At 43.8% G+C, this 12,939-nt stretch overlaps 1 protein-coding gene across 1 annotated transcript in view; it reads left to right on the top strand.

Annotated features, from left to right (window-relative positions):
* LOC139024500 (uncharacterized) overlaps positions 1-12,939 on the top strand; it is a 41,872-nt gene that overhangs the window by 9,194 nt on the left and 19,739 nt on the right. The window contains exon 3 of the mRNA XM_070439349.1: positions 2,713-2,985. Within this exon, the coding sequence (XP_070295450.1) occupies positions 2,713-2,985 (273 nt within the window). The remainder of the gene's footprint in view (positions 1-2,712; positions 2,986-12,939) is intronic.

Raw genomic sequence — 12,939 nt, 5'->3', positions numbered from 1 at the left:
ATCAAAATTACGGACCGCCTTTTATCCACTCATCGTTCCCTTATGCCATAGTTTGTACATCTAAATTGTCAGTAGAAACCACATTTGTTTAAGCAAGTCAGCCATATCAGCTATGTTATTTAAAAATGCAGTAAATGAGGCTGAATGAACTGTTTTGCTGTCAGACAAGGCTCCGCTGATAGCCAGGTGTAGCAGTGGTAAGGATTCACTCCATGATGTTGAGAAAAGAAAGCTCTGCTGTTGGGCACCGTTTGTCACTGTTATAGTGCAATTCATGTATTTGTTAGTGTTGTGTTGTGTTGTGTAGTGGCTTTGCTGGCATGCATCTACCATTTTATAAACATTTTTGCCCCACCAAGATCGCCACTGTTTACAAGACATATGAACTGTCTGTCATCAGTACCTTGTTATATGTGTGTGTTTGTGTGTATATAGCGCTGTGAAAAAGTATTTGCCCCCTTTCTGATTTGCTCTATTTTAACATATTTTTTTACACTGAATACTTTTCTGATCTTCAACCAAACAGTAATATTAGATAAAGGAAACCTGAGTGAACAAATAAAACAACATGTGGATACTTGAGGGTTTTGGCGCATGAGCTGCTCGTTTCAGGTCCTTCCACAACATTTGGTGGTGGTAGTGTGATGGTTTGAGGATGCTTTGCTGCCTCAGTACTTTGATGACTTGCCATCATTGAAAGAACCATGAATTCTGCTCTGTATCAGACCATTCTGAAGGAGAATGTCAGGCCATCTGTCCGTGAGCTGAAGCTGAAATGCAGCTGGGTCATGCAGTAAAACAATGATCCAAAACACACAAGCAAGTCCACATCAGAATGGCTGAAAAGCAACAAATATAAACATTTTGGAATGGCCTAGTCCAGACCTAAGCCCAACAGATGTTGTGCAAGGATCTGAAAATAGCAATTAATGCGCCAAAACCCTCAAATTTTGCTGAGTTAAGGCAGTTCTCCATGGAAAAGTAGGCCAAAATTCCTCCACAGCAATGTGAGACACTGATCAACAATTACAGGAAGCATTTGGTTGGAGTCATTGCAGCTAAAGGTGGCACAACCAGTTATTGAGTGTAAAGGCAATTACTTTTTTCACACAGGGGRATTGAGTGTTGCAAACTTTGTTTATTAAATAAGTATCCATATGTTGTGTTACTTGTTTGCTTCGGTTCCCTTTCTAATTTTATATTTTGGTTGAAGATCTAAAAATATTCAGTGTCAAAAGAATWTAAAAAAATAGAGAATCAGAAAGGGGGCAAGWACTTTTTCACGGGACCGTATGTGTACACGTGTGTTTGTGTTCATGTGTTTGTACTATGTGTGACAGGAGGCTGCTGAGGGGAGGACGGCTAATGATAATGGCCGGAACGGAGCAAATGCTATGGCATCTAACACCTGGAAACCATGTGTTTGATCTATTTGATACAATTCCACTGTAGCCGTTACCACAAGCCCGACCTTCCCAATTAAGGTGCCACCAACCTCCTGTGGTATGTGCAAGTGTGCGCGTGACGTGCACGAAACTGCAGGTTATGTAGTGCCTCACAATAGTGTTGTCAAGATACCAGAATGTTGACTTCGATACCAGGTTTAGTATCATGATACTCGATACTAAAACGATACCACATCAAAAAAAAGAAGGCATATTAACCAAAGTCACAGAATGGCACTTGATACAGACAGGTAAACTCAGCTCTTGCTTTGTTCAATCATTGGGCATCTTTTGAGTTCAATATCATTACATTAGAACATTTTTACATCAACATTTTTCAGAGACAGCCATGTATGCATTAATATATCAATCATACAATCGATTTGATTTGATTTTTACCAATGGTAATCATTTATTTGAATGGTAAATCGCTATTGAGAATGCTATTTAGGCTTGGCCTATTCACAATACAGGMGAATGCATAATCAATAGGAGTGTGTACATGCATTGTTATTGAGCTTGTTMTGGCTGATTTCATGGGACTACAGTTGACAATCAATCTGTTTCRCTTCCATTTGGGACTTATTTTATTGAACTGATCAACAAAATTTGCATAGAGGGACCTTATTTTAGACAAGTGTCTCTTTAACCAATAATGATGTCATTCAGGAGGCGGCCCATCTGAGCCCTATTCACACACACATTCAGCTTGCTGAGGCAATAGATCATTTTTGGGAGTGATGTGCGAGAGAGAAACCGATTTTTAASTGAATGAGTCAAGTTTTGGTGGCAATCAGCTTTGAAATCKCCATATTTAGCATATTATCACAAACAAAGTACTAGAGTAGTGAGTTGATCTTAGCTTCAGCTGTAAGCTAGCAAGGAAAGTTTACAAAGCTGGAAGCTACCGGTATCTTCTTACATTGTGAAGTGTTCTAGTCTGTATGTATGGACATTGTTTTGCAAACAGTAATTAACCGTTTCAACATTTCTACATGCCTTGTCCTACTATTCAAGTGTGTTAACTTCTGTGCAGCATGCATAGAGAGCCAACATGATGCAGCACAGACCCCAAATGCAGGCTAAGTGGAGCAGGCACCGTGCGCGGTTAAGGGGGACATCTGCAGCACCGAAAGTAACACAAATTCTAGTGCCGAATCATTTTTCATGTTCTAGAATTGAAAAAGTACCTTAAGATTCCGTATACCGTGCAACACTACCTCAAGCATTTTTCCAAATTATTCCTGTGTCTTTCCTCTATTTACAGAGGCAGTGCCCAAACCCACAATCATTTCTTCCTGTAACACCAACAAAACCTCCTGCATTCTGACCTGTGAAGGTGACACCACTGATGCTGAACCCGTCACATACAGCTGGAAAGTGGGAGAGAGGGTGTGGGAGGTCGTAGACAAACAGAGGAATGTCTCTAAGAACGACACTGGCAAATCAACCAATGGTTACAAGTACACCTGCAAGCTGAAGAACACTGTTAGTGGGGAAGGGGAAGTCAGTGAGCCAGTTGGAGAGGTGTTTGGTTCAGGTGAGTGGACACTCATAAGTGTGTTACAGTCTTATGTATTGATATGTTAGTAAGACTGTTAGTGTTGTAGGACATTTTGAATGCTGCACTATGTTGAATTCCTGATTTAACTCCTGTCAAAGTATCAATAAAAAAATATATAATTTCAGAGCCTTCCACTATCGGTGCTGTTGTTCCTTTCATTGTCACTGCAATATTAACACTTGTCTGCCTAATGAATAGGTAAGAACAGCACATCTACAGTAACAGAGTACTGTACATGTACATAGRTGTGAAGCACAGATTGACATAACAGCAGCYACAACAGTGAGCTATACCTGTMGTACCTGAAATTTACAGTAGTGTTCAGATGTGCAGGTACTGTATGCAGGTTGTTTATTGGTGCTGTCAGACATGATGGCTTGTTATTGCACCTTAAACATGTAATTGTGGGTAAAGTCATTCTCCATAGCTGACGGAAAAGTAATGCAGACTTGTACTTTAAGAAGTGATAAAATATAAACATTTTTACTTCCAGATTTGGTTGGTATGGAAGAAAATAAAAGGTATGATGATTGTCTGGCTCTTCCTGGTTCAACTCTTCATACTCACTGCCTCACCAAAATGTTAGACAATGTGAATTTCATTTAAACYCTTTAAGTGTCTTAATAAAGTCTAACATTTGTGTGTCTTTTTAATTTCAGGATATCCCCAAGACACCCGGATCAACTTTTTAAAAATGTTTTGTGGTGGAATTTATTGTAAGTTTTGCCCTAAATTGACTCTGATCCATATTCAACCTGCTAACAGGGTCCCCAAAGTAATACAAACACAACATTATTCATGTACTTCACTATATTCACAACCTTCCATGCACTGCACACATGCTTCCTCACAGCACAGGACAGCAGTGTTGTTTTTGTCCCACCCCAGAAATCAAGAAACCTGTTTTAATCTAAGTGTATGTGTGCGAGAGAGAGAGAGTGCATAGCTGTAGTCCTACCACCCAGAATATTTCCAAGTTTTCTCATCATAACCTTACGCAAGGAACGTCTTTTACTCTGTTTGCTGTAAACAATGTTGATGGATGGTGTAACTTTAGGGATGCAGTCAGCAATCAGATTTCTGTTTCCCCGGATACTGTTTATCACACTGTAGGGGATGTTCAGGTTGCCAACCGTGGAGCTTCAGGGGTTCTTTCTGGGGTTGCCATGAATACAGTTTATAGCACTTGTGGTAAATCATGGGGTGTTGGGTTGAGCGTGCAGAGATTAACAGAGAGACAGGGAGGTTCTAGTCAGCAAACACAACTTCACGTAGGGCTGGCTCGGTCCTTCTTCTCAGCTTCTGCTCTATGTCAGTCTCTCTGTTCTCCTATTATGTGCTCCTATTATGTGGCCTCCATGGCTGGTTTCACCTAATTACCTCTACTTGGGGCCATGCATGTCGGGGTGCCCAGCCCGTGTACTCCCAGCAGAGGGAGCCAAAGTCGCAGCACATACCTCTCTATCCCTAGCCCCCGAGGTAGACCTCCCAGGATACCACACACTGTAGGGGAGAAGTCTTCTAGAGATTACTCCATGAATCAGKGTAATAACAATCAGCCCACTAACACAGGTAGTAACACTAACACACCTTTTACATGGTACTTCTATGGGGKCATTTTGACAATGCAGATATGTGGAGATGTTGCCAGGAATGTGTTTCTTATATTATTTGTGGTGGCATTTATTTGAAGACATGTTTTAGTGACATCTATCATACAGTAATTGACAAGCCAGTGAATTGTACTAATGTGAGTTTAAAGTTAGCAGTGTGTGGGCTAGCATATATAAAATGTGTATTATAAGGTTGGAATCTGCAAGTAAATGTGTTTTAGATTATGTACTTGTGATGAGTATTTGAAATAACCTGCTGGTTTGGTTTATCTTTACATCTATGCATTTTTCACTGTCAAAATGTCCCCATAGAGGTAACACTGTGGATAAAGATTGTCACTGTCGCCCTTGCTAGTTTGTACTGTTGAAAAGCCAATTATTTCACAATCTTCTGCTTTACTTGATCTGCTCCAGGGTTGTCAATCAGAACATTTTCAGTTCTGAGAACTGTTTCCATCTTGTTTTGTTTGATATTACTGTTACCAGTTTGGAGATGTGGCTTGTTTCAGAATGTCTTAAGACCTTTTCAGGTTTTGTGTCTTTCTTTAAGAGCTTATAGCTTAAAGCATTCATCTACTGCAGGGGTAGGCAAACCTGAATTTAGGCAATCACTGAACTGATCAATTAGCTCAGTTGGTCTGGTGTGGTGCCTAGTTGGAACAAAATCCTGCAGTACTCCAGGAACAGGGTTACCTACCCCTGATCTACTGAATCATCAAGAAGGCGCCGGAGAAGATAGCGGATGTTTTACGTGCTCCTAACCGATTGTGTTTTTATGTTCGTTTTTTTTGCGTTGTTTGTAACTTATTTTGTACATAATGTTGCTGCTACCGTCTCTTATGACCGAAAATAACTTCTGGACATCAGAACAGCGAATTCTCACCACAAACTGTCAGAAGCTTTTTTTCCCTTTAACGAGCCCAACGTGAACGACATACTGCGAACAGGCCCAAATCCCCATCATTTGCGTGAAGAAACGACGGAGAAAAAGAGGACGGAGGTCAGGCTGCCTTCTGAGAATTCGTAGGCGATCGAATAAACCCCCCTGCTTCCATTCAACTAGCTAACGTGCAATTATTGGAAAATAAAATCAACGACCTACGAGGAAGATTAAACTACCAACGGGACATTAAAAACGTTAATATCTTATGCTTCACTGTGTGGCTGTATCGGCAGGATAGAACAGCGGTGTCTGGTAAGACAAGGGGTGGCGGACTATGCATATATGTAAACAACAGCTGGTGCACGATATCTAAGGAAGTCTCAAGGTTTTGCTCGCCTGAGGTAGAGTATCTCATGATAAGCTGTAGACCACACAATCTTCCTAGAGAGTTTTCATCTGTATTTTTCATAGCTGTCTACATACCACCACAGACCGATGCTGGCACTAAAACCGCACTCAATGAGCAGCTGTATTCCACCATAAGGAAACAGGAAAATGRTCATCCAGAGGCGGCGTTCCTAGTGGCCGGGGACTTTAATGCAGGGAAACTTACATCTGTTATACCAAATTTCTATCAGCATGTTAAATGTGCAACCAGACGGAAAAAAAACTCTAGACCACCTTTACGCCACACACAGAGACGCATACAAAGCTCTCCCTCGCCCTCCATTTGGCAAATCTGACCATAATTCTATCCTCCTGATTCCTGCTTACAAGCAAAAATGAAAGCAGGAAGCACCAGTGACTCGGTCAATACAAAAGTGGTCAGATAAAGCAGATGCTAAGCTACAGGACTGTTTTGCTAGCACAGKCTGGAATATGTTCCGGGATTCTTCCTATGGCTTTGAGGAGTACACCACAGTCATTGGCTTCATCAATAAGTGCATTGATGACGTCGTCCCCACAGTGACCGTACGTACATATCCSAATCAGAAGCCATGGATTACAGGCAACATCGGCACTGAGCTAAAGGCTAAAGCTTCCGCTTTCTAGGAGCGAGACTCTAACCCGGAAGCTTAAAAGAAATACCGCTATGCCCTCCGACGAACCATCACACAGGCAAAGTGTCAACACAGGACTAAGATCGAATCGTACTACACCGGCTCCGATGCTCTTCGGATGTGGCAGGGCTTGCAAACCATTATAGACTACTAAGGGAAGCACAGCCAAGAGCTGCCCAGTGACACAAGCCTACCAGACGAGCTTAACTATTTATACGCTCGCTTCGAGGCAAATAACACTGAAACATGCATGAGAGCACCAGCTGTTCCAGACGACTGTGCGATGACGCTTTCCGCAGCCGATGTTAGTAAGACCTTTAAAAAAGGTCAACATTCACAAGGCCGCAGAGCCAGACGGATTACCAGGACGCGCACTGCAAGCATGCGCTGACAAACTGGCAAGTGTCTTCACTGACATCTTCAACCTCTCCCTGTCTGAGTCTGTAATACCAACATGTTTTAAGCAGACCACCATAGGTTACCTTAGTGTTCTTGGGCACAAGGACTATCTAAATGACTACCGACCCGTAGCACTCACGTCTGTAGCCATGAAGTGCTTTGAAAGGCTGGTCATGGCTTTTCATCAACACCATTATCCCAGAAACCCTAGACCCACTCCAATTTGCATACAGCCCTAACAGATGCACAGATGATGCAATCTCTATTGCACTCCACACTGCCCTTTCCCACCTGGACAAAAGGAACACCTATGTGAGAATGCTATTCATTAACTACAGCTCAGTGTTCAACATCATAGTGCCCTCAAAGCTCATCAATAAGCTAAGGACCCTGGGACTAAACACCTCCCTCTGCAACTGGATCCTGGACTTCCTGACGGCGCCTCCCAGGTGGTAAAGGTAGGTAACAAACACATCCGCCCGCGTTGATCCTCAACACAGGGGCCCCTCAGGGTGCGTGTCTCAGTCCCTCCCTGTACTCCCTGTTCACTCATGACTGCACAGCGCCCAGGCACGACTCCAACCACCATCATTAAGTTTGCCGATGACACAACAGTGGTAGGCTGGATCACCGACAACACACAAGACAGCCTATAGGGAGAGGTCAGAGACCTGGCATCGTGTGCCAGAGACAACAACCTCTCCCTCAACGTAATCAAGACTAAAGGAGATGATTGTGGACTCAGAAAAAGGAGGACCCAGCAGCCCCATCTCCATTGACGGGCTGTTGTGGACAGGTTGAAGAGCTTCAAGTTCCGTTGTGTCCACATCAACAACAACTTAACATGGTCCAAAGCACACCTAGACATTCGTAAGAGGGCACAATAAAACCGTATTCCCCTCAGGAGACCGAAAAGATTTGGCATGGGTCCTCAAGATCGTCAAAAAGGTTTCTACAGCTCCACCATCAAGAGCATCCTGACTGGTTGCATCACTGCCTGGTATGGCAACTGCTCGGCCTCCGACCGCAAGGCACTACAGAGGGTAGTGCGAACGCCCGGACATCACTGGGGCCAAGCTTCGTGCCATCCAGGACCCTATACCAGGCGGTGTCAGAGGAAGGCCCTAAATATTTGTCAAAGACCTCAGCCACCCTAGTCATAGACTGTTCTCTCTGCTACCGCACGGCAAGCGGTACCGAGCGCCAAGTTCAGGTCCAAGAGACTTCTCCCATCATCATTCAAAATTGTCACAACAAAGATGTTTGAGAATGCTAAACTTATCTATTTCTCTTCAGTTAATCTCCAGTATGGAAACAAATCAAACCCACAGGCAAGGTCACTCCAGCTAATTTTAAGATGTCATGATAGCAGATGTAAGCATTAGAAGTTAGATGCTCATCTGCATATCTCAGAATATCACAAGAACATAGATTATTGCTATTTTTATTGAATTCTGTTAATTATCTTTCATAGGAAGTCGCTGTGTAAGTCAAGACACTTGATGGTCGAAACCGTGCAATTCGATTGTGAATTTTGCCACTTAGCATTTCTTTTCATTCTCTTAAAAGGGAATGGAAACATTTTAGGAAGTAAATCTAAGCAGAGATTTTTTCAATCCACTAATACTACACATGTGCATTTAACACAAAACATTTCTATATTGTATTTTGATTGCCGACAAGGTTTATTTGAGCTAATGGTCTTGCGCCATTTTAAATTTCCATGGTAACGACTGATGCCAGTGTGTCACTGGCAGGCAGTGTTGCCAACTTATCAACTTTGTGGCTAGATTTAGCGGTATTCAGACCCCTCTAGCGAACACTTTTTTTAATATCGACTATTGCGAAATCTAGACGACTTTTTCTTGGTGTATGAACTTGAGACTGATCGTGAAAGCCAACGTATCGTTCTAGCTCTTCAACGAGCAGCGGAGTGTGCTGCCGTGCGGCCCCAACCCCCTTCCCAACGCACTCACAGAGCGGCCCAGTCCGCTCACGCAGCGAGTCACCTCCCACTGCCAGTCAGAGCAGGAGTGTTCACCCCCTCCGGTCCAGACTGCAATGAATTCGCACGATAATGCGGAAGCCGCCGCTGGCTTACATCACGGGCGGGATGTAAATGTTAATGTTTGTCTAAAATCAATCACTCCTGCAACAATTCTGCAATCTCCACAGCCCCAGACTCACCTTGTTCCTCTGTGTGGTGTCCCTCTCTGTGACATAAGCTAAACAGCTAGCTTGCTACTCATTATCGTCTCGTCTACAACCTGGACACTCAAAGATAACAGAAAGGAGCTGGGGCAATTCAAAACCCTGACTTCAAAGGCTGGTTGAAGCTGGTTTATTGGAGGATGAATACACGGGCATACTGCTGTATTGTAAGGCTGAATTTCTACGCAAGACTTAGTGATGTAAAATAACATACTGACACTTCAAAAACCATACTCAAAGGGCCAAAGCCTTATAAACTGAGTTCACCTAAAATCTGCGCATTTATGGGTTAAAAAAAAATTGACTCTGCCAAAACGGCTGAGGCCTACCATGGCATTAGCTAATCCTGCTGAATACAGTTCCATGCTGGCATGTGATCACATTGGAGAAAGGCATGTGAGACAGCTGCTTTCTCAGACTCCACTGCTGCACCATCTTCGAGAAGTGCACAGAAATTATTAATGGTGTTCAGCACGCATACCCTTTCTGAAAAAGTTGGTCACAGAATGTGGGTGATCCAGCATGTCATGCCGTTCCTCGTCTCGATGAGTTTCACGAGCTGTTAAGTATTTCAAGTACCTGGGGGGTTGTAAATGAAGGACTTTAGGTGACACCAAGCAGACAATATGTATCAACATTTCTTGGGGCTTGTTTGAGTTTGGGTGGGGTGGAGGAGGGAGGAATGGCCAAATTATAGCCCGGCTGTTGTGGCTTTCCTCGAGAAGTTGTTGTTTAAAAAAGAGAAACCCCTGGGGAAATAGGTGCCTGAAAAACAATGCGCCTTGTTATGGACAAGGATTAAATGGGGTCCATAATAGTGCTGAAGGAGGATGCTGTGGCCTTAAATAATCTGGTTCGATTCGGGCTGTGTGTGCCGACTCTCTGCGCTTGGCTGAGAGTCATGCTTCCAAATGCAACTGTACGATCCCCGTGTAGTGTGGATCTTGGTAGAGAGACTCTATAACTGGTTTTCAGTGTCTCCAAAGCCGCAGGGAGGCCTACAAGGCCAATATAAGAGACCAATATCAACTGTGGGAGAAGACCTTTGACAGACTAACCAAGGTGTGGTTCACTTTCTCGTGGTCATGATAGGAGTAAAACAATGAATTCTGTGCATGAAGATACCATAACCGTTGCAACTCGAGTTTCGCTCATCCAACTGGAAGATGGTGTCTCATTTTGGTCATGTCAACAGACGTTATTGAAGGGTAAGAACTGGCACGTTGAATTGCATCTGTTGGTAAACTGTTATATTTCCTGCAAACAGTGTTTTTTTTTCCAGTGTGCTCTATTTATTTATTTTACGTGCATGTATGTGCATATGTGCTGAACATGACTGGTTACTCGCATCAATGACTGTCTCAGTCTATTTTAACATTGCCAAACTAGCGGCAGAAAGGGAGAGAATGGCGCCGACAAATGAGTCGCTTTCACTTCCAGCTGCGTTAGCGACACCTTGTGCAGTTATTCCCTTTGTTTATGTATTATTCACAGAAGTGTTAGCCGAGTTTTTTTTGTTGTTATGGGGTACACAGGCGGGGAAGAACTATTCGAAATTAAGAGCGGCGGTAACGTCACTCAGCACTACAGCATCGAACGACCAGAACACGACTTGGTCCGTCACCCCGGCAATTGATACTGATTCTAGAAGCCGACCCAAAACAACGCTGGCGAAGGAGAGGTAATCTGAGTGGTCTTCCTAGGCCAACCTTAGGAGCGAGCAAACCACCCACCACTTCCGAGTTCAATAACTCGCGTGATGCGTTCAGTCCCTGGATAATTCAAGTTTGACGCCTATAAGGCGAGAGTATCTTGCCAGAGAGCATATCAGGGATGGTAACATACTCCTGTTCCAAACGGAATACATGGCTCTCTTCGGGAATACCGACTGTCCCTAAGTTGGTCACCAAGCCAAGACGGGTTCTCAGTTACATCAAACGCAGACTAGGAAATAAATATTTCTCCGCGCAAAACGAATGGAAGGCGTGTATGTTTCATGAATTAATCGAATCATCGGTGTAAACTGTGGATAACACACAGGAACTCAAGTCCTTTTGCTCACCCCCCCTACAAACCTGCACCATTCAAATACGAACCATTTCTCTCCCAAGAGACTTTCTTCGGTTATTAGTTCACGGCCGTGTTATATTTACCTCAGGCCGATACCATGAACGGCCCTTCAAAAGAACCTCAACTGGACTTATAGCAAACTGGAAATCCCATATTCCCTGAGGCAGCATTAAATTGCAGTTGGGGGGGGATTTTAACTAAACAAAGTGAGGAACAAGGCAAGGATAAATGTTCTACAAACATTGACTGTAGTACTCAGCACTGCTGCTAAGAACCTCTCAACCACTGTTCACTCCAGCCAACTTTTCCGGGAGGTCCTTCAACGACCCTCCCCACCTCCCTTTTGGAAATCTGAGACCGACGACTCCATGTTTGACTCCACCCTTCTATAGGCAGAACTCAATAAAGGAAATACTGTAATGGCTTGGGAGGCCTATTACCAGGCGCTTGGTCTGCCCCCCATTCGGAACACGAACTCTAAGATTGTAAGCGCTGATCTGCTATTAGGTACCCGAGATGAGATCCTCAGCACCTCCTTGTGAGATCCATGATGCTGAGCACATGCAGCATTTTGGCCTGCTTGGAGATCATTTTGCAGGGCTCGGCAGTGCACCTCCTGGGCCAAAGGGCGAGGTACGGTCCGCTGTGCTGCTTGGGTTGTTGCCCCCTACGGCCCCCTCCTTGCCGATCGTCTCGTGATTGTACTGGCGTCTCCTGTAAGCTGCCTCCATGCCTCTGGACGTGTCTAAGCTGACAATAGATAGGATTAATCTAGCAGAACCCTTTTTGCCAACAGCTCCGCATTGATGTGCCATCTCTGGAATGAACTTGCACATACCTGACGCACTTTGTGTGGGTTGTAGACTCCGTCTCATGCTATGCCAACTGAGAGTGACGAGCACGCGTCCAGCATTCAAGAAGTGACCAAAACATCTAGCCCAGGAAGCATAGGAACTTGAGAAGTGGTCTGTGGCAACCGGTTTCGGATCCTGCAGAAGTCAATTGTAACTGGACTACTTCCTTTTCTGGGGTGTCTCTGCTATATTGCCTATAATTTCACCCTTTTGTCTCTTCCATGTGCAACAACAAGCATGGGACATTTATTGTCAATTCAGTGTTGCTTCCTAACCGTGGAACAGTTTTGATTTTTCACAGAAGTTGTGATTTGACTGTGGTGACAAGACTGTGTTTGGTTTAAATCGGTGTTCCGTTTTATTTTATTTTTTTTTTTTTTGAGCAGTGTAGATATAGACTGTAGTACACTGATTCATCCAATAGTTGACTGAGGTTTATCAGGAGTGTATAGGAGTGTGTAACAGCACTGTGACCTATTACAACCAACCCTAACAGAAACCGGTGCGCGTGGCTAGATGGCATCATTCGTTGCAAAACTGCAAAGCAAAAACTGAAAGTTGGCTGGTGTGTTACGGACATATTCAATCTCTCCCTATCCCAGTCTGCTGTGCCTACATGCTTAAAGATGGCCAACATTGTTCCTGTACCCAAGAAAGKGAAGGTAACTGAACTAAATGACTATTGACCCATAGCACTTACTTCTGTCACCATGAAGTGCTTTGAGAGACTAGTCAAGGATCATATCACCTCCACTTTACCTGTCACCCTAGATCCACTTCAATTTGCTTACCGCCCCAATAGATCCACAGACGATGCAATCGCCATCACACTGCACACT

The sequence above is a fragment of the Salvelinus sp. IW2-2015 genome, unplaced genomic scaffold (assembly GCF_002910315.2).
Source record: "Salvelinus sp. IW2-2015 unplaced genomic scaffold, ASM291031v2 Un_scaffold1586, whole genome shotgun sequence".
In the NCBI taxonomy this organism is placed as follows: Eukaryota; Metazoa; Chordata; class Actinopteri; order Salmoniformes; family Salmonidae; genus Salvelinus; species Salvelinus sp. IW2-2015.
This window is presented reverse-complemented; position numbering and strand designations above follow the sequence as displayed.